Source organism: Lytechinus pictus, chromosome 13 (assembly GCF_037042905.1).
Source record: "Lytechinus pictus isolate F3 Inbred chromosome 13, Lp3.0, whole genome shotgun sequence".
Lineage (NCBI taxonomy): Eukaryota > Metazoa > Echinodermata > Echinoidea > Temnopleuroida > Toxopneustidae > Lytechinus > Lytechinus pictus.
The window spans coordinates 17510660-17534272 of record NC_087257.1 but is presented as its reverse complement, the minus strand read 5'-3'; the positions used below and the strand labels follow the sequence as shown (position 1 = coordinate 17534272).

At 36.1% G+C, this 23613-nt stretch overlaps 1 protein-coding gene across 1 annotated transcript; it reads left to right on the top strand.

The window, feature by feature from the left end:
* The first annotated feature begins 1511 nt into the window (after positions 1–1511).
* On the top strand, positions 1512–21450 carry LOC129275084 (beta-1,4-galactosyltransferase 5-like). Its single transcript, XM_054911861.2, has 8 exons — positions 1512–2095; positions 8136–8243; positions 9492–9533; positions 11302–11579; positions 16146–16262; positions 16696–16886; positions 17586–17807; positions 19639–21450. The coding sequence occupies exons 1-8, from the start codon at positions 1921–1923 to the stop codon at positions 20036–20038; spliced, it is 1533 nt and encodes a 510-aa protein (XP_054767836.2). The 5' UTR covers positions 1512–1920; the 3' UTR covers positions 20039–21450.
* The last annotated feature ends 2163 nt before the right edge of the window (positions 21451–23613 follow it).

Genomic DNA, 23613 nt, shown 5'->3' with positions numbered 1-23613 from the left:
ATTGACTGGACTATATGTTTGTGTCCAATCAAAGGGAAAGTCACTGGTAGTCCCATAATGTACTATTATCGTTCTGCACCAAGTCATACTGCTTATTGGTGGGGGCATCAATCCAAATCCAGGCCCTCCTGATGATTCCTTCTATTCCACTTCAGATGTTACTTGTAATCCATGAAATGTTCTAGGAAATGGCGTGAGGAAAACACCGGTGCTTGGATGATGATTTTGTCCTTATGTTTCGGACGAAACCTGACGTCACATTGGGGTACCAGAAGCTGTGAGACACTTAATAGTTATCTTAGATTATTTTCAATAAATGTACGTTCACGTCTAAATAATATCAACTAGTTTTCAGGATTTTGTCTCTGATAATAAGTTTGATATTGTTATTACCGAGACATTGCTAACATCTTCGGATGATGCTGTATGTCTCTGCATTTCACTCCCCTGGCTTTAAGTCAGATCATTTTGCAAGTTCTGAATCTTTGTCGGCTGCCATTTCTAATGACCATATTTTTCGATCTTCATTACCGATTGTTCTCATTTGCTAGATGACAATATTGTATAAAGCATCCAATTTCGTTACCGTTGGAGATATAAATATCCATTTAGATAATATTTCGTTTAAGGTTGTAGAGAAGGTTGTCTTCTCAAGACTTGCAGACTATTTGTTAGAACATGATGTCATTGACCAGTTTCAGTCTGCACACCGACCTTGTAAGTGTCAAAACACTACTCACTAATGTTTCTAGATTTATCTTATAGAAAATGGACAGTGGATCAGTCAGCAATGGAACTCCTAGATCTGTTGGCCGCATTTGGCACCGTAGACCACACTTTGCTATACTCTCAGACAGACTAATATAGGCGTTCAGGGCAAGGCTCTACAATTAAGTCTGTGGATCAGTAGATCATTATAGGCATGTGTGAAAACTTCGACTATTGACCCATATTAGATGGATAGAGACACTACCTGCGACTGTGAGTAAGACCAGACGATGCAACATCTTCTGGTTTGCCGCATATAAAGCCATGTATAAACTACCAAAGATCTGGGGCCCGTTTCATAAAGAGTTACAACTGTTTAACTTTGCCATTAAGGCAACTACCATGGTTACAGGGCTCAGCAGCCAATCAAAATCAAGGTCACCATGGTAGTTGCCATAATGACAAAGTTACAACAGTTGTAGCTCTTTATGAAACGGGATGCTGGAGTCTTTCAACCCCGAAGCCACATCTTGTAGCCTGCTCTTCACTCGACAGGACTGGTGTGATGACCCGAGAAGGAGATGACCCATTGAAGTTTCTCAATACAATTGTATACAGGTTCGGGGCAGGGGCGCCGCTAGGAAAAGGGTTTGGGCGACCGCTCCCCTGTGAAAAACTAAAAGGAAAAAAGGGGAGAAACGGAAAAAGAAGAAGGGGGGTTGCCCACAGTGCCACTGTCTACATTGCTGCTTCCACTGATAAGGATAATGGTGGTGATGATTACAATTATTCACACAAGTTGGGATCACTGTTTATCTGTACTTGTCGCGCCTGGGTCGTTTTAACAAAGCTGTTTGTAAATTACCAGTTTTTTCTTCCTGTTTGAGGGAGTGCATATTCTCCATTCCTTAACCTTTTACGAAGTACAATAATTTAATTTAGATACTTGCTAAAACAAGCATTTTAGTCGACAAGAATCGGATTTCTACTTGACAATTGGAATGAAAATATTGAGAATCCTAGTTAACGCCAACGTCTTGGGTCACCAGTCATGCGCAAAATCTATAGGTAACTTACGTACAGCTTTGTGAAAAGCCCATTCATCTCTTTCCTTGATAAACGAACTCTCGACTCACATACCTGTATATTTCCGGACTTCCTTGCAGGGCTACACCTTTTCATTACCCGATGTCGTTATAACAGCACCAGGAAATGGCGGTAATGATGGTCCCCACGAAGATGATCACGAAACATAGGAAGTCATTCGTGGTCATCTTCGTCATCGTCGTCATGTTTTGCACGTTCAGGAGCAATGACGATGACGACGTTACCGTATCCATCAAGCAAACGAGTTCAGTAGAAACATGGCCGTCGACCACGCTAAATGGTATGTACTCAAGCGACATAAAGTTCTCATTTTGCATTCGATGCCAGTTTCCTTCCCAAAAATTTCATTCCCATAAACTCGCTGAACATGTCTTGACGAAATGGTCACCTATTTTACACTATATGCAGGACACTTTGTTTCATCATTTCTTATTGTCGCCTTTGACTAGAACACAGTGAATTAGACGCTAGTAAGATGTAATGTGAATAACATCAAACTGATCATTCAGTCATTTAGTAACTTGTTATAATAATGGATATACCCAATATTTTGTTTATTTCTGCATTTAATTCTTTACGATTCGTGTCACAATAGGTTTAAGTATTTACAGAGTATAGGCCCAATATTTTGTTTGTATATTAATTCTTTCATTTGTAGATTAATTTGTATACAGGGTATCATTGTCTGTTACAAATCTTCTTTCCAAAACTGGCCCTGTACGCATATTATACAAAATGTTATGATCAAATCAGTAATATTCACGTAATAGCACAATTATATATGCATAATTATATATATTACATAATTGTGTATTTCGTTCTGTAAGATTCGATTCACGTTATGTATTAAGATTGTTTACAGAGTGTATAGTCCCAATACACAACATATGTATTTCCTTCTGTAAGATCCGTTTTACTTCATATCTAAAAAAAATGTGGACACAAGCGCCGACATCACTAGTGGTACGGAAATCCGTAAAGTTATTGGACACTTTGGGTTTATATATGTATAGTGTATGAGTGGGTAGGGCAGCCCATTCAACATTGTTCATGCTATATTATATCTACTTCATATTGATTTCTACTATTTCATCGCCCGTTTGATTAAATTCGCAAGCCATTTATATATTTGTCATCAGTAATCGTATTCGACTTTATTGTTTCGTTTACATTTCAATGTGCAATGCTATATACAGTTTATGCTTAAGGATCGAAATAAAGTAGTAGGCCTAGATTAAACGATTCGATGTTGAGAGAAAGGTTCGGTATGTGATTAAATAGGCTTAAAGTGAAAATAGTCTACAATAAACCGGAAATACAGTGGTATAATTATGACTAGGTATTGGGTCTATAAGTGTTTGATGCACAGTTACAAGAAATTAGATATCATAAAGGGTTAGTGATTGAAATCGTCTATTTGCAGGGAAGTATAGATAGCATAAATGTAGTCATATTTTTCACGGAAGAGAAAATTCCCCTACACTCTTTGCAGTAGTATTTACACCCTCTTCATTTTATTACTGTGTGACGTTAAGTTTGTAGACCGATTGCTTCTTGAACGAAGTCGAATATTTATGAATTAATGAATGAACTTATCTTTTGCTTTGATACATATACATTAAATTAATATTTTTTTATTTGTCAAATTGCATACGCAATCTACCGACTGTTTGTTGAGGGTCTTTTATCGAACCAAATTAAACTTGAAAAGAGAAAGACATTGCAAAATAATTTTGCCCTATACGTCAGTGTACATAAACTTCAGTTGTGCTTCCTCTATATGTTGACATTGCAACATGTACAGCAAGATAACTCGTGATATATCAAAGAATATATTCACCATGTTCACTCTAGCTGTAAAGAAATAAACGACAGTGAATATGATTCATGTATGTTATAAAATTATCAGAATAAGAGAGAAAGGGAATATATCATCGTGTATTAAAGACAGATATGTTCTTGACATGCTTGAGCGAAATGGTTTACTGAGCTGTATTTTTACGTATACACACTCCCTACTTTTTATAACAAATTCTGAGCATCCCAGGAAAAGGTCGTTATCTAATTTCTAGATTTCTTTTTCCTCTTCCTTTTTTTTTTTACTTCTTTAAAAATTATAAGGAACGATAACTTGATTGTTTTCATTACCGTCAGAATATAATACCAACCTACATGCATTTCAACATGTGTTGAATCCTACCTCGGAAAACGTAGAGTCTACCAAAACATTCTCTAAAAAGAGTCCAATACAGGTCTTCCTACAAAATGGGAAAAAAAATCTTTTCCTTTCCATGATTGAGCCCAGACAATGAAAACCTACTCATCTTCGAATTTCATTATGGGATTATTGCATAATTCATACTCACTGATGTGAGAACTTTCAATCCTTTGGACTCCTTCATAGCTCACCAATGCATCACCACGGAGAAAATAAACCATGCCTTTTACTTAATGTTCACTGATGGGTATCATGGGTACAATAGCATGCGCCATTATATGGTTTTATTCTGGGTTTTCACTTTCGTATAAAAATACCATCTCAATACAGAGCATGCACATCAAGTGTGTTTTAATGGCACTGTGTGAATTATTCAAATGCATTATTTGAATCGGGAAACCCCTTTTCTCATTTCAGCACAGATAAGATAACAATAGTTGAAATTGTATTAAAAAAACATGTCAATCATATTTCCTTGATCAGAACATGGATTTTATTCATTAAGTTATGCCAATTTCTTTTTAAATTATTACATGCAAGAGGAAGGAAATTTAAAAGCGGTTTACAAACACGGAATTTTACCATTGACCTGATTTCCGGCGATTGATGCATTTATTGCTATGTCTCTCTATTTTGATTATTTGATCTTTTGGTCCACTCATACTATTGTTAATTTATAATGGATGCATAATTGAGTTTACGTCATTAAGTAACTCAATTATTTTTCATTACTTTAGAAAAAAATACACACTTTGCTACCAAATTTGCTGATGGCATTTGAATTTACTAAGTGTATGCCAAGATCTATGTAGAGTGCACTAGCGTACCTACGGGGGGGGGGGGGCAGAGGGGGCAGTCTGCCCCCCCCCCCTGAAGAGCCACAACCCATGCAAAGGACGTATCCCTGCCCCCCCTGACGAGCTTGAAATGCCTTTTTTGCCCCCCCCCCTGACGAGCTTGAAGACCTTTATTGCCCCCCCCCCCTGACGAGCTTGAAGACCTTTTTTTTTTTTTTTTTTTTGCTTGTCAATTTTTTTCTGGTACGAAATCCTTCATTTGAGATTGAAGACCTTTTTTTTTTTGGCTTGTCAAATTTTTTTCTGGTACGAAATCCTTCATTTGTAATTGAAGACCTTTTTTTTTTTGGCTTGTCAAATTTTTTGGCGGACGGATTTGCCTCCCCTGTGGAAAATCCTAGGTACGCCACTGGTAGAGTGCAAGTGCTGTGCATTGGTGCGAGCCTTAACCTTGCATGGACTATAATGTTTCTTGGAAGGCTCCTTAGATCAGTCGACCACCGCACCACACACACCAACATTCCCACGCACACATATCCTCTTTCACACACACACACCCACACACCTCCTCCTTCATGCATATCCCCAAACACATCCACAAACACATATTCACGAAAGCACACAGACACACCCTCAAACACACAAACCACCACACCCTTCCTCTTCTCGCACATCTCCAAAACACATCCACCCTTACATAAATACACATGCACCTACACAAACTCCCTCATCCTCTTTCGAAAACACATCCACTCTTGCATAAGCCCATGTACTTACACCCTCTATCACCCAATGCACATCTCCAAAACACTCAGACACACTCACACAATCACCCACCCCTTACACGCTCTCTCTCTCTCTTATCATGCTTATACACTCACCCTCACACCCACACGCACACTCTCACAAGCATGACCACTCTCACCCTTTCACACACCTATACACACACTCATAATCATAACAAAACAAGGTACTCGTATGCGAATGGATACTTTTAAATGGACTCTCAGTCATAATCATGAATTACACTAGAGGGAATTCATTTTACATGAAACAGGAAATACGATGGTATAGGCCTAGATATAGACTAGATCTAACGGACTTAAGCCTTTAGTATTCTTAGCAGGTTAATAAACTTTAATACTCTATGATGCTATTGAAATGATTGGGTGTTAATTCGTGTTTAAAAAAAACATTTTTTTTTTTTTTTTTTGGGGGGGGGAGTATTTAACTTTCTCTACTATGATATGTGTTACAAAATTTTATTTTATCCAAACCCTATCAATATGTACATGTGTGTGATATTTTGTCATAAACATCAGGTGACATAACGTATAAAAAGTCTTAGACCTCGCGTTACAAATAATACGATCGTAATGTATATTGAAAAGAAAAGGAATGATAATAAAATGATGGCAATGAAGATATAGGATGATTGATGATAATAAATGATAAATCAACTAACTTGAGTATTTTGGTGCTACAATAGACGATAAACTACTTTGGCATGACCATGCTGGCTATGTTTGTAAAAAAGAATTTGCTGCTCTCGCCATAATGAAATGAGCAATAACATTTATTAACATAACATCGGCAAAATTGATTTATGACTGTATTATCCAAAGTCCAATGGACTCTTGGTTGATTTTAAAGTATGGGGTGTACGATTAATTACCCAAACGAATCAAATATTAACAGTTCCGAGACGGGTCGCCAGAGTAATGCTTAAAGATAAGGTCCTTACCCCATCTGAACAATATTGTTCAAAGATCTGGAATGGTTATCCTATCCCCAAAGAGTGATATATTTTAGATGTTCTGATTTTTTTTAATGTCAATGTAAATTCGTATCCCGAAAACATAACCTAATGACCAGATTTGCCACCAACCTACAATGATGTCCCAAAATGGAATACCGAATATTAGAAATGCTCATTCATTATCTCCTCATTATCAATGTTTAAAGGGATGGTCCGGGCTGAAAGTATTTATAACTTAATAAATAGAGTAGAATTCACTGAACAAAATCGGATAACAAAGTTATTGAATTTTAAAGTTAAGCAATATTTTGTGAAAACAGTCGTCATGAATATTCATTAGGTGGGCTGATGATGTCACATCCCCACTTGTTCTTTTGTATTTTATTATATGAAATTAGGTTTATTCAAATTTTTTCCTCCAAGAACTAGAAAAATTGGATTGACAACTGATTTAGTGCATTAGATATGTATTGCTGCAACTTATTTCATTATAAGGGAGACATATTATTCACACAAGTATGAAATAATGAAAAAAAAAATGAGTTTATGTAATAACATAAGAAAACGGAAAGTGGGGATGTGACATCATCAGCCCATCTAATGAATATTCATGACGACTGCTTTCACAAAATATTGCTAAACTTTAAACTTCAATAACTTTATTATTTGTTATCCGATTTTGATGTAATTTTTGGCATTTTGCTCAGTGAATTCTACTTTATGTATTAAGATATAAATATTTTCAGCCCGGACCATCCCTTCAATTACTTACCACTTCGTTTACAAACCCTAACCACCCTTTCTCGCTTCACAAAAGAGCCAAAAGCATGTAAGGGATTTACGTCCGGCTCACTGTCAATGGTTCTTGTGTTTCATTTAATTTAATGATTCCGAATTTGTATGTTTTGTTTTCTATTTATGTATACACAATAATGTTTTTTTTTGTATATGTTATCTATTGTATATACTCGTTTTGTTTTTATGCTCTTGGGGCCCTTTTGAAACCAGCTTTTACTAAAAGGGCACCCTATTAAAATATTGAATAAATGAATATGTAAATTAAAACAGTCTTGATGATGACGGTTGCGATTGATTAACTGTTGGTGCTAGAAAGAAACGTAAATATTTTTATACTAAATGAGACTGTTAATATATGATTAGGTTTGTGGGGATTCATCTCGTAATCATTGTCACTATACATTAATCGCCAATGTTGCTACCATGTATATTTTCATTATTTTTTTTTGGTATATCATCACAGTCATCTCCGTCATTATCGTTATATCATAGGCACACCATCGTCATATTATCATCATCATAATCGTGGTCGCCGTCGTCATTTATCATCATCGTCATCATCATCACCATCATCACCATCATCACCATCATCATCATCACCATCACCATCATCATCACCATCATCATCATCATCACCAACATCACCACCATCATCATCATCATCATCATCATCATCACCATCATCATCGGTCACTCTCACATGCCCTCTGCCGTCATAATCATTTACCTTTGTCATTCTGTTTTTTAGAATCTGAAATACTGCGATTGAAGGAAGAAATGTCTCTCCCCAAAAACGTCATCCCGGACATTCACTCGCTTCTTCACGTTGACGCCTCGTACAAAGCACTAACTTCAAGTATGTAACATTTATTTTTAATCACTATCGAAATCTCTCACAAAATTTTGTATCAAAAAGGTATTTAAAAAAATATTGGTTTTGCCTCAAAGGCCATGTCTGGCCCGATCATTTTTTTATTATTTATTACGCCTCTGCGATCGATTCCAGATATTTTTTTCAAGAACATTTTTAATATGATTATAAATAAAGCATTTGTTTCATTTGAATTATAAATCATAATTTCCCATCAAACGGGTGTAAAAGCTGAAACTCGCATAAAAGAATTTACTCCCTTTCACAGTGTTTGCAGTCAGAATGAAATTTGTCCCTCTTAAACGTATCTATGGCCCTTTGTGGATACAGAATCCCAATTAATATTGGTCGCCCTTGTAATCGTGGATAAATTCTGTTTACTCTTACAATTACAATAATATCAAGGAATGCTCATAGACAAGAGGTTGCAATTTAAAGTCCAAATTTCCATTCCAACCGAAACATGTTTCGAAAGATGGCCGTGAACACCGTGAACTAATAATATATTAAACTAATAATAAATTGAGTTTCGAATGTATACATTTTATAACTCATAGGCACTATACATGTATAGAATAACTTGAATTATAATTCACAAGACAGTTTAATTTTCTGGAAAGGAAACAAAATGATTTGAAATGAAAGGTCTGCATGATCTTGAACATAATGAGCATGGATTGCTTATTCTTTTTTTGGTCATGTTGGTAGGGGGGGGGGGGCAATCGCGTGATGCTCTTTACTAACTATCCTCGAGTTATTTTTCACTTCCCATTATTTTATGGAAAAGTGAAGAAAAAATGTATTTCACCCCCATCCTGGCTCCGCCCCATTTACGAGTGACCGATTCCTTTGTATGAATCATCTCGACGCTCGAACTGTTAGTTCCGCCTCAAAATTAATATTATTAAAATCAAAAGAAACCTATTTGGCACAAACTCACGATTATCTACAAAGGTTGTGGAGTGAACAATTAAAAAACAATAATGAATTATCAATAAATGGATAAATGAATACAGAATACGAACATACATAGTCATTAATGATACTTAAGAAGAAAACAACTCTGTAGATGGATTACCTAACGAGCGGAAAACACCATTGATGCAACCGATTGAAAAACATGATCGAAAATAGAATTGTCACTATATAGTATAATTAGATATAGCTGTAACCATGCACTTCTATGTAAAGTTTTATCTCATTTTCTCTCCATTTTGGTTTCTATTTGATCAGGTGATAAAAAATGTGCTTTCCCAGACCACATAAATTCAGACGGTAAGAACATAAATTATATGTACCTTAATAATTCTTCTTCTTCTTCATATTTCCTCTTCACCCCTGTATCTGTCTATTTGTGTCTGTCTGTATGTCTTCATGTCTCCTGCTGTCTAACCAAGTTTGCTTTTCGTACCACCCGCGTATGCGTCTTCCCTTCAATACTTTCTGTCCAAGTCATGTCTACGTTAGCGTGGTTATTAGACGGTTAAACATATTTCTAACAACGCTGTTTACTATGTGAATCGCACAGTAGTTGTATAAACATTTTAAACATGTGTTCAAAATCTTAAACAACAAAGTTTAAATTTAAAATATTTGATTATCAATAATTTAAGCACGGTTTTTTAAGATTTTAAACACTTGTTTTAACTTTTTAAACAACTACTGTGCGATTCACATATTAAACAGTGTTGTTTAAATTATTGTTAATAGTGTAGTCTGCAGGCACAGACTCTTTCGCAAGTTTCATAGTGCATAATGCAAAGTCTGAAGTAGTGAGACTAGATCCACAATGTACTGCGGCTGGCTCTACCAAGGACACGGGCAGAGAGTTGGCCTCTGGTCTTCACTCTAGACACGGTATTGGTTAAAGGGTCAAATATTACTCTGTGCTTGCCGACTCGTTACCGTGTGGGTGGATAGGTGTGTGTTTGTGTGTGTGTATGCATACTGTGTAATTTTCCCATTCCTTTTGAAATATGGAAAACTTTTATAAATAATCTCAAAGCAAAAATCACCAAGGTTTATTGAATATATCTGAAAATATGATAACTTCATTATTTTTTAATCTGATATTAATGAATGAAAATAATCATTTTATTGCTTTACTAATTCATCATATTTACCAATTTTTTGTTTTTGCTTTTGTTTTGAACGATATTTTTAGTGCATTTTAATTATGACTCTTGTCAAAAATAATAAACAATAACATAAACATCATATGGAAAATAATTTACACGAATGATATGAATTTACGCAGAAGAGAACAATATATGAAATAAAATCGAATTTAGATCATAATTCTCAGCATGGAATAATATCCTTTAAGCCTTGCCTATGAGATTACTTTAGATAATATGAATTTACGTATTCGAAACTCGAAATAAGTTTTATGTAGGGCCTAATAGAAACTGGAAGCACTGAGCATACACCGGTCTATGATGCTCGAGATACTTTAACATTTCTAAGGACGTTCAGTAAACTTTGTCAAAAACTCCTTCCCTCACGCATCTCGTCTAAGACAAATGACAAAGAGTTCGTATACCTTCCCTGACTTGACTCTCCACTGGAAATTTCCTCTAAGTTATACCATCGACTTACTACTCTGAGTAATAGGTCCATGGTATTAATGAGATGCTAAAAAGGCTGTTTGATTCAAATTTATACATCAATTATGAAGAAAGCCAATACAATTAAACAAGTTTTTTATCTGCTAATCATTTATACATTTATATCGCAAGCTGTTTCATAAATCTGTTTACTATTATGCAGCAATTATGAAACACTGAAATGTAGGCAGATATTTTTTCTGACAATTAATAAGAATTGTGTCAAATGCCATATGGAGACCTACTTATTACATCACGTAGGCACCGTGATTAAACAAATAACAATTCTAATGAATTCTAATTCTAATATGCGAACAAAAAAAGTTATTAAGAGCATGGACCTACTACTCCGAGAGTATAGGCAATGGTTATACAGAGACAAAAACATTCCAATTATGATATATTTCACCCAACAAATCTAATTTTCATTATCTTAGATTCGGACTACTCACCCAATATTACGGGATCCGAGTTCCTCCAAACAGAACGGGTGATCTTCAAAGAGCACAGATCGAAAGCCCAAAGACTGACACGCCAAGCTAATGTGCAGTTGAGACAGATTCTGGATGTGGAGAAGTCCATTGACCTTGGAAATAGAAACAACGAGTTGGATGCGGAATCGGATCAACCAAATAGAATGGGGATGAAGATCGACTCGTACCTCTATTTCCCAGGGGGGCACTGGATCCCCCTGAACTGCACACCAAAATGGAAGGTAGGTGCCCTTCTTTGCCCACGGTTGTGTTGGAATCATAAGCGTTAAATATTGGTTTAAACGGATTGAGACAATTTCTGATTTAGCTAGCCAGTAAACTTTGGAGGATTTATATTTGTTGAAGTGAGACTTGGCTTCATCGTAGGAAATCGAAGGCCTACATTTTGATCCCACCCCAAACGGAGTGATGACACTTGGTAATGTGACTTTCGAGAAAGTGACACGAAGGCCGGCACATGATATTTACCTCGCCGCACAGTGGGCCAGAATGAACCCAAAGTGCACCAAAACCCATTATTCACAAATTTGTACGATTAAATTTGGTACGTAGGGGTAATTTCACCCGTAGAATTCAATAAAAGTACTTTCAAATATTGATGACGTCGTTAAAATACTGTTTTCTGATTGGCTGTTAACATTTGAGAAGAAATTACATGTTTCTAATTCTACAATAGGTTTCAAATTTTCAGAAACTAGTTTTAGAAAAATTTCAGCAATAATTAAAAATATTAGCAAACAGCAAACACACAAACAGGCAAACAAACAAGAAAAGTCTGTGCTCGGGGTACAAAATTAATAATTCAATTGGTGACTTGAGTATCGCTTAAAGAGGGCGCCCTACCATGAATCCGGAATTGTAAAATTCAAAGTGAAATTGTAAAAAAAAATGAAAAGGAGTATTTTCATTCCCTGGGTACAGTGATTAACCACACCTACATAAATTAAAATGGATTGATACCAGAAGTGGACAGTGAAATCTTTAAAATAATGATTCCAGTGATAAATAATAGAGGCCGGGTCCTCTGCAGGTTAATTAGTACAAGGCCCTACAAGGCCTACCTATTTCACCAAGAACGGCGTATACAAAGTTATTCCGAATCAGAATCTCTCTCTCTATCTCACCAACTATTATGTATTTGGTGAGAGGATCTTTTAGCATACTTTGAACATCAGGGGGAAGAGGCTGTGATTGTTGTACTCTTAAAAACTTGCTACTAATCACAATGTCACCTGTTACCATTAGTCTGTGGAAAACATATAAAGTCAATGAGAGTCATAAACCAAACAATCCTTGAAATGATAATATACACTTCCTTCCTGATCGATACTAATGATTATAGCAAATTTAGAATGAGCCAAGAGATAAACGAATTCATACGTGTATGTGAAGTTACAAACCCTTTAACCTTCTGGGGGGATAAATACTAATAATGATAATGCAACTTATACATGTAATAGAGCCCACGTATATCCCATCTCTGTCCTATACACATTTCATATTTTGTCAGAAAACTGCGTGAGACCTATCAAATCCCTAGTCATGTGTGTTATAGCGATATAGAGTAGCCCCTACTTGGTTTATGACCCGGGGGGGGGGGGCACTTACATTGACGAGTGGATACCATGCGCGACCAAAAAAACACGTAAAAAGGATGTCTTTTTCAAGATAGGGCACGTTACGTACGTAACGTGATAAGGGTGTCAAAAACACAAAAATATTGAAAAAAGGGTATCTATTTTGCCCGGAAAAATATACGTGTTTAGGGTCAAATGTGCGGGGATGATAAAACAAAATCAAAATGTTTTATAAAGGATGTCCTTTTTGCCCCAACACTACGTGTTTAGAGTCCGATTTGCGCGAGGTGTGGAAGATGGGGCCGTACAACCAAAATAATGGTGTCTAAAGGTAAAACCGACGACCGACGGACGCGTGACATAAAAATAAAATATATCTGTACTTGTTTAGGGGTTCATTTCAGGGAATACTTGCTAAGAGTATCATTTTGTTTCCAATACTTGTTAAGGGGTGCATTTTCAGAATATGGAAAATACATCGCTGTACTTGCTCAGTTCTGGGAACAAGTTGCCAATAGTATTTGTTTCCAATACTTGTTAATGGTAGGGTTTCACACGCCAATACTTGTTAAGGGGTGTATTTTCAGAATATGGAAAATACGTGTTTAGGGTGCTTCTCAAGACCCCGTGGTCGCGCATGGTATCCACTCGTCAATGGAAGTGGCCCCCCCGGGGTTTATGAACAACAAAACAAATATATATAATCTACCCGGGAATCTTACCTTAAGAATTAATCTTCTCAGGATGACAGCATATCAGATATGGAACACGGGATGGAACAGTTTGGCATAGAAATGAAGTTGTGTTACATGTATTATCATACAGTTAGTGGAAGTGGAAATGAAAGCTTGCCTTTACGGATGTTTAACGAAAATATTTCAAAGGCAGACACCAGTCACAAGAGCCAGACACTTGAGCCAGACACACCCCCCCCCCCTATCTCTCTCTCCCAGCACGCGACGGGGAGTTTGTTTAGTCACCCGCAACGTTCGGCACGCGCATAATGGGACACTAACTTGGAACGATTTTTGTGATAAATACGGCGAACATGTGGTTGAAAAATTGGTTATATCTCCAGAAAATGCACGTATATGCAGCTAAATTTGGTATCAGTGTAAAGCATAAACTATAACAGAGACCGTCATGGTATTTACAGCGCAGCAATCGGCAGCAATTTGTAAAAGAAATGCTCATGAAAAAAAAGTTGCTAAAACCCCCCATTGTGAAATGGTTTCGTCCAAAATTGCCTCTGAAGGGATTATCATTTTATCTTGAAAATCTTTGATCACTTAAAACAATCATTCATCAAAGAGCACCGTGAATTAGAAATAAATTAAGCTTTCCGTTTTGTTAAAACAGTGAAATATCTAAAACGTGTCATTTACACATGCGGTAGCCGTAAAGAGTCATTTCCCGGTAATATTGAATAAAAATGGGCAACTAAAAATCAATTTAATGGAGAAATATTGTATGGAGGCATTCTACAGGTTCTTATCTTTGCTTAGAACATGAAAAAAACAAAATTTGTTCCATGACCAAAAATTAGTTTTGGCGCACTTTTGCTCTCTCCTGGCCCACTGTGCGCCGTGGAGAAAATGCCAAATTGATTATGTTGAGGCTGTCGACTTTGAAATTCAAATCATTATTCCATCTTTAAAGCTATTATTTACATTATCTTTATAAAGAAGAAATGACATTGAATTCGTAAATCTAATTTTTGAACGTTTAAAAAAAGTCGATCAGCCCTTCCAACTCACTGGACATTACGGTCTGAATTTCAGTGCCCCCACCTTATACAATACACCACTGGCCCGGGAAGTGACTTGTCTTTCTTTCGGTGGCATGGGTGGGAGCACTGGAATAGAAACCAGATCGGAAAATGCTTATGAAATGAAGGGTTTTAAGAACTAACAAGTTACACGCGGGCCCTCTGCAAATGGGGGTGCTTGGGAACTGGAATTTAGTGTGAAATGCGGGGGGGGGGGGTCTTGAGAACGGGTTGGTAAATGGAGAGCAGTAAAAGTGATATGCTTCGGAATGACTAATAAGGCTGGAATAGGGGGTCCTTGAAGGGCGAGTCCACCCCAACAAAATTTGCATGATTTAAGTAAAAAGATAAAAATCCAACAAGCATAACACTGAAAATTTCATCAAAATCGGATGTAAAATAAGAAATGACATTTTGAAATTTCGCTTTATTTCACAAAACAGTTATATGCACATCCTGGTCGGTATGGTAATGAGGAGACTGATGTCATCCACTCAATATTTCTTTTGTATTTTATTATATGAAATATTCTAATTTTCCCCTCATTGTCAAGTGAAAAAAGATTAATTCCTCCCTAAACATGTGGAATTAGCATTGTTTAATACTATATAGTTCAGTCATGTTGGTCCTTATTGTCAAATCAGTAAAAATGAAATATTGTATAATTCAAACAATAAAAGAAAAACAAGAAAAATAGTGAGTGATGGACATCATTGACCGACTCATATGCATGTCACTGAGTTGTGCATATGACTGTTTTGTGAAAAATAAGTGAAACTTTAAACTTACTTATTCCACATCCGATTTTGATGAAATTTTCAGCGTTCTGCTAGTTTGATTTTTCTCTATTTATGCAAATCAACATTTTTCTGGGGTGGACTTGACCTTTAAGGGCCGCCCATATCCATACTCTGTCATTATAGTGCCACCGATTTTTCTTCCCGAGGTTTTTAAGACGTTATCATGCACCACTGATAATGAAAAACACTGCCAATCACTAGTGGTCGCAACTCGCAAGTATGACCTCGCGATCTATATATTTGCAATCACGTACTCCATATATAACAATGATATTTGTAACAAGTGACGATTTCGTAAATGACATGTTACTGATCGCAAGATGCAATCTATCGTAAGTGGCAATAACCTATAAAGGATGTGTTATTGATCACCAGTACTAATTGGTATAGTACTATCCAACGCAATTCGCGGTGACGTTTGTAAGCTCCTCTACAGATACCCCATGCGCCGTTCTTAACAGTTCCTTTCAAAACGATATGTAACAAGAATTCCTCTTCACCTTTATAATTTCTTACCCCAAAAAGAGACCCTGACTCATCTAATTAAATGAAATTACTTTGAATTGTCATTATCATGAAATGTCGTTTTTAATTGTGTTTTAATTGCCATTTCTTGGAATTGTCATTATGTTTCATCAACAGGTTGCAATCATCATTCCCTATCGCAATCGGGCCTACAATCTCAACGTCTTTCTGAGGAACTTAGTACCCTTCTTGAGGAATCAAGAACTGGAGTTCGGAATATTTATTGCAGAACAGGTAATACATGTAATACGAATGCCTACAATCAGTTCATCAATTGATGACGTTAACGATGACGATGGTGATGGTAGTCATGATGTGTTAATGACGATGATGGTGATGATAATGAGTGGTGATGATCTTCATAATGGTGGTGATGATGATGATGATAATAATGATGGATACGATGGAGGTGACGACGGTGGTGCTGATGATGGTGATGATGGTAAATGATGCTGATGATAGTGATGATGATGCTTTTAAAGCATTGTTCATTTACATCCAAGGCACTCGACTTATATAGGCTTCATTAAAATCACACGGTTGGTGGAAGACAATATGTGTCACATGATGATAACAGTAATGATTACGACAATGCTACCCTTTTAATTCATTATTCATTTAAGGTCAACGGTAATAATTATGACTATTCTGCTTGATACCAATTTAGGGACCGTCAGAAGCAATGAATCGAGGTTTAATGAAGAATATCGGTTATCAAATGGCGCAGCTTGGTGGTACAAAGTGGGACTGTTACATATTCCACGACATTGACTATGTTCCTATGAATATTACCAACTACTACGGTTGCGACGACCATCCAAAACATTACGCTACCAGGCTTGAGGAATACGCTTTTGGGTAAGATCCTATAAGGTTTCAGCGATTCTTTGTATCAATAAGTAGCAATCATTGTTGATATTTTTCCTCTTTGCGATGTTGTGATATTTATATTTCATTTCAATAATAGGTTTACGAACTAATATTTCAGAGGTTCATGTGATGAAGCCCATTTTCCTGGAGTCCTACGCAGCATAAGAATAAATATGTAGAGTTTGAGGGTATCAGTAGGGACGCTAAAAGCTATATGTATGTGAATTTTCATATTACGAGGTCAGGATATCGTCCTCGTCAAACACGAGTATCAATATGCATGTTTTAAATAGTATTGTGTATTACAGAGACACCTGCGGAACACCTTCATATTAATGTTAATGTTTAACCACCTTGAAAGACAAAATAACTTTGGAATAAACAAAGGTACAGTTGGCAAAGAAGGTTTTAATTCTCATTTCCAATTAATTCTCAAGGGGTTCTCTTTTTGTCAATTAAGTGAAAACCAATGAATAGGAGTGAAATGTTACAAAAAGTAAATGAGATGAAATGCTTCATATGCAGTAAATATAAAACAAAACGAAAATAATTTCCATTATGATAGTCTTGAAGCGTGAAGACTATACCCTGAATCTTAAGTTGAATACATCATTCAGTGTATTTTGTATATTTCATTTCATCTGTGGTTAATTATTAACATAACTCTTATTTTTCTTGCCACCATAGCAACCCCTACTTGACAGATTTTGGAGGCGTCGTGGGATTAACTGCGAAACAGTTTGATGAGATTAATGGCTACTCCAACATGTATTGGGGATGGGGTGGCGAAGATAGTGATTTGTATAAGAGGGTCAAGTCTGTCGAGTTAAACATCACAAAATCAGCGGAGGGATACTATCGTGATTTATGGCATAAAAAGAAAACACAGAAGGAGAGATGTGTTCATAGGTAGGTAGCAGTTTTATTATTATAAGTATTATTATTATAAATATTATTATCATCATTATTAATTTATTTGCTTATTTGACCAAATCATGATGCAAACGTAAACGAATTTAATACATGGTAAAAGCAAACTACAGAATGGAGCAGTGATACATGCTGGTCAGGGGGCTTTGATGAAAGCATACTAAATATAGCTGTTGCTCGGAAGAATATTACCCCGTAGCACAATGGCCTACCTACTGTATATCAAACTTACAAAACATACAGATTACCCCAAAAAAATCTAACTCAGTGTTTATTGAAATTTCTATGAAAGAATAATGAAAGTGCTTAAACTAACTGGTGTTTTAAATTTGACTGGAGAATGATTGAAAAGTAATAATTACAAAGTTGGTCTACTGGTCATTAATATGTAAATGGTATCGTGTTTGTTAAGATCTTCATACTACGAAGATAGACATGTTTCCCGTCTGTAAAGCTGGCATGAAGCACGCGTTGTTTTCCCAATGGCCACCTTGTAGATGCTATATCTCCTTATAATTTCAGGACCCCCATGTGGATGTCCAGAAAAAAAACTGTTAGATGTTGTTTTGCCATTTTCACCTTTAGAAAAAGAACTCTTCTTTATAAGAAATTACGTCAGACAAAAATTATCAGGATGGATTTAGGGGAAGAAGCACAGAGCATTATTTGGAATATTGCATTGGGGAACTATACCACTTCCCTGATCCAATCCAGTGTTAGTATTTTGTATTTGATATTAAAGCATATTGTGAGTACAGATAGTATAGGTCTACAGGCCAAACTTAACCAACACAATTCGATAATTACATATGATAAAGTGATGACCATTGTACATGGAAAGCATTGGTAATAATCTTCCAACTAAACTAAAAGACTGTAGATCAGTAGAAAATTTTAAGGCCATTTTGAAAACTTATTTAGTGGCCAAATTGTAAGTGTACCAGTAGTGAGGTTAAAGGAGAATGAAACTCTTGGAGCAAGTTATCTTTTGTGAAAGCAGAAAAATCAAAGAATAAGATCAACAAAAGTTTGAGTAAAATAGGACTAGCAATAGAAGAGTTATGAGCATTTGAATGTCGAGATCACTAATGCTATGGAGATCCTCCTATTGGCAATGCGACCAAGATCTATGATGTCACAGATGAACAACTCTCCCCTTTTGGACACTGAAAATATACCCCAAAACATCTCTTTTTGCTCATTCTAATCATATGACAAACGATTCATCAATGATATAATGTTGTGAAACCTCTGTACTTGTCCTCTCATATAAAGAGAACACCTCACCTTGTGATAGACTCTATAAAAGTGAGAATATAAGTGAAATAAGTACTAAAGTAATGAGGGAGTTGTACGTGTGTGACATCACAGATCTTGGTCGCATTGCCAATGGGAAGATCTACATGGCATTAGTGATCTCAATATTCAAATGCTCATAACTTTCTTATTATTCATTCAATCTTCCTCAAACTTTCAACAATATGTTTCTTTGATTTTTCTCTTTGATATGGATTTAGCTGGTTTCAAGGGTTTCATTCTCCTTTAAGTTTATTGTAAGCGCCTTGAGCACCCCTAATATGGTGGATATGTTTTGCGCATTATAAATGTCCTATTATTATTATTATTATTATTATCATCATTATTATGTGTTTGGTATATATTAACGCAATTGCCATTAAAGAGATTCCTGTCTAAATTCTCTCGTAAAAGATTGAACAATTATCAGTAATTATTGAATGGTGAGAAGAGTAATATTTTTAGTTCGCCTAATCCCCCTCCCCTTATCTCTCTGTCATTATCTCCATTACAGACACTGTCTTTATGATAACGCAGTTGGCAGGATGGGAATCGACGGCCTTTCGAAAATTCGTTATGAAAATTCCGCAAACATCTCTTTCACCACACTCTACACACAAATAAGCGTTGATGTGCAACAAAGCGGCTGGAATCATAACTTCACAAAATGTCGCCTATTCGTCGGGAAAAGAAGCAATCACCTGTTGGCTATCGCATTCATCGTGTGCTATTCGGCTATCATGATTGTAATTTTCGCCTGCGCCATTTTTGGTCTAGCTTTGCGAGACATGAACAGTGAAGAAGACGATGATGAAAAATCGTTAAGTGTCGGAAAGAAAAAAGGGACAGGAGAAAAGGACACCGATAAATTGCATCACTATTATTTTGATGACTTCAGGTTAAAAGTAGTATGATTTGAACAAAGTTCTGATATTTCAAAGATATGCATTATTACCATCATACCTTGAAATGAAGCCCATATAATTTCTTTGTTGTGCCTAAAATACTCTGTACTTAATTGTTCAGTATACACTTCTATGAAAGTTTATCTTATATTTTTATCCATCAACTTGGACGCCCTACTGTACAACCGGGGACGTCCGCGGTCCAGCTAACCGTGCTAATCAGTCCCTCATCTCATTTCAGACCGTTTCATATCAGACTCACGATTGTTAAAAAGTTCCATTAATAAACTCAAGTTGTGTATAGGTGTGTTTGTACGTGTGTGTGGCGCAATAGGAAGCGTCCCCGGTTGGCGAAATTGAGCCCGGATAGTGGATTAAATTCACTGGTCTGTACACTCTAATTTTCAGATCAGTGATTAAATTCAAACATTTTGAGTGTATGAGGTCGCAAACACAAGTCCCCACTTTAACGATTAATGATAAGTGAGTTCCCCCAATTTTCAACTAAAGACGATATGTGTGTGGGTGAGTGTGTTTGTGGGGTTGTATACTTACTATGTCTATTTATGAATCTCTAATTTTTTTTACTATTTGTTTATCGGTGCATTACTTTAGCTTTTAGAGGAGTAATGAATCCCAAATGTGAACACAAAAAAACTTCTAAAAACAGTGATACTATTTTAAATTATGACACTATTTTAGATTTTCACATATTGAGATATATTATGATAGAATATTGTAGATTATGTTTATAATTACGCATTCGTGATGATAGAAATGCCAATGACTGTGACTTTCTTACCTGCCCAGTAGATACGATCGTGTTATATACTGGAAAAGAAACCATACGATGGCAGAAGTTTATGTCAAATGACTGTATATGTGATGGTTTAATTTATTAGTCATTTAAATAATGCAATATAGACTGTCATCCTAAGCTCTAACTTAACTGGATTAGTTAAGTGGGCCAAGTCTGTTGTTAAATCATCGGTCAGAAAATTGAGTCAGGAAACTCTTTCAGTAGAGGCCTGATTTTCAGCATTTTCCTTTTGCCAGGATTCCCAATCATTTTCAAATACTATTCACATGATTCAGTAATTCCTGACACCACCATCGATACTCGAGCATTCGCGAATATTGATCCAACTTGTGACAAGATTAGATATCAATTTTATAATATATATTTTTAAATATGATTAAATACTGTCTAATGAACATAAAATAACGTTATTGCTATTCGTTTCTAATCACAGATTCAGGTAATAGAGAAGTCAAACTCGAGTTGGGAATACTAGTAGTAGAAAAGTTATTACTAACATATTATTACAGGCATCACTAGTTTGCATTTTAATTGTATATATATATTCAGGCAGTGCCACATGTCTATATGAATAAGAAAAAAAAAAGATTGTTGTCCTTTAGAGTAGTCGTTGGTGTCTATATCTTGCCTCTTTGTAAATATGCATGTAAATGTAAGGTGACGACGTCACCCGTTTTAATAATATTTCTATGAAAGGCATGGATTCACTATTAAACAAATATATCAGGCTTTGAGAAAGTATAGTGGAATTATTTATCCGAGGTTGGTCTGGCAATTACTATTTTTCCCGAGGGGCGAAGCCCCGAGGGAAATATAGTAGTTTTGCCAGTCCAACCGAGGATTAATAATTCCCATTATGCTTTCGAATGAAACGCCTGATATATTTGTTTTATATCCTACTTTTAATAATTTATAACCAAAATCTATGCGCTGAGCATGCAAAGTCCTGTTACTTGCGTTGAATTACCTACTTTTCTCCGAGCCACCGCGCTCAGCGGAACGCAGATTAGTGTCTGCGCTGACGCATCGCGCTGGACTTGCGCGCCCGGGAGAGAGAGCGCGCAAGCCGGTGCGCCGAGATATCCAGTTTTGTGAAATAATGACGTCAGAATATTGGTATATCCAAAAATATATCGAGGTCTGACGTCACGCAACATCATAGTTGAAACATATTCGGTCACATGATGCTACTTGAACCAATCACTATACAGGATTCAATCTATGTAGGATATAATATTGAATATTATTATACATGATGAAAGCTATATATCGAATCATCCAAAATGCCATTTCTTACATCGTAAAGCCTCTGTCTAACGAGCACATTGATGGTGATATCTTGGATATGGATCCCAATAAAATGATTGGCTAATATAGCCTGCAGTATCATATGACCCGTAGCTTAGTTTAGCTTAATCAAGGAGATAGAGTGATATCTCCTTGGCTTAATACAGACACATTTGGTAATGCCTGTTCTGTACTCGGTTCATTGACCGACAGGTCATAGTTTGGGGATAGCGATGGTTTATCAAGTAAATAGAATCCAAATCACCATTTATAAAACACATAATACACATAATTTTGCTCGGGCATTAGAATAATTACCCACAGATGTTACATTTGCAACTGTCCAAACGCACTCGGCTTTGTCTCGGGCGTGACTTGTTCCAAAGATACCTCGTGCGTGAATTATTGCTAATTAAATGCTCTTGATCATCATGTGTATTATCTGTTTACTGGGTTGCTGAGATCAAGAGTTTGTGTACGCATTGGGCCATGATGAATGTATAGTGAATTATATTACAGAGCCCAATGACGCCACAGCCCCCGATCACAGCGGCTCATTTGCATTTATTAAAATGATTAATGAAAACTTGCAACATGTTTAGGAATTGAATATTTGTGCGTGTGGGCCTCTACTAAGTCTTTTTACTATCTCTGATAATTTTCCCGTGAGTGAAAAAAATATCGATTACTAAATTTTCAACATATTTTAATATGTTTATGAAATAATTCATGATCCAAAACTTTTCGATAAAGCAGTCTTAAACCCAATATTATGATGGATCTATTTGTCAAATATCATAAATATTCATATTTCTTATCAATTTTGCTAAGGATAAAAAAGACCGCTAGTTGCCTTCAAATATTTATATTTCCTAGCTGGTGAAATAATATTTGTACCAAATTTCACACATTACTTTTCCGTCTGACTCAAAAGGAATAATTATTGGGACCAGCACACAGCAAACGCCTAATCTGCTTATGGGTCTTTTAGAAGACCCCCCCCCCCCCCGTCACTGTCTTCCTCGGAGCATGGACATAATTATAGTAGGACCATGATCGGAGGACCTAAGAGCTGCTTCCTTTAAAGGTCACATGATAATCTATACGGTGTTTTAATCTGCTCATATTACTTTTTGAAGAACTTCACAATATTAAATGTGAAATACATGATGTTGATGTTATTATTATTATATTATTATTAACTATAACCATAGTTTTTGTGATCATGCCTTAATACGGACTTTTCGCTCAACGACGTACGGTGTTTTAAGAACTGCGTGAAAATGTGTTGTCAAATATCGAATATCCGTCTCAACGACGAAGATCAACTGAGAACATGAAGAAGTGTTTGTCTAAAATTGGTGCACCTTAATTACCAGCAATATCGTGACAAGTTTCAGAGCTGACGAAAACTTGCAATTGTGTCGTTTTCCCAGAATCAAGGACTAAACTGCACTGCAAAAACTCTGGTGTTGAT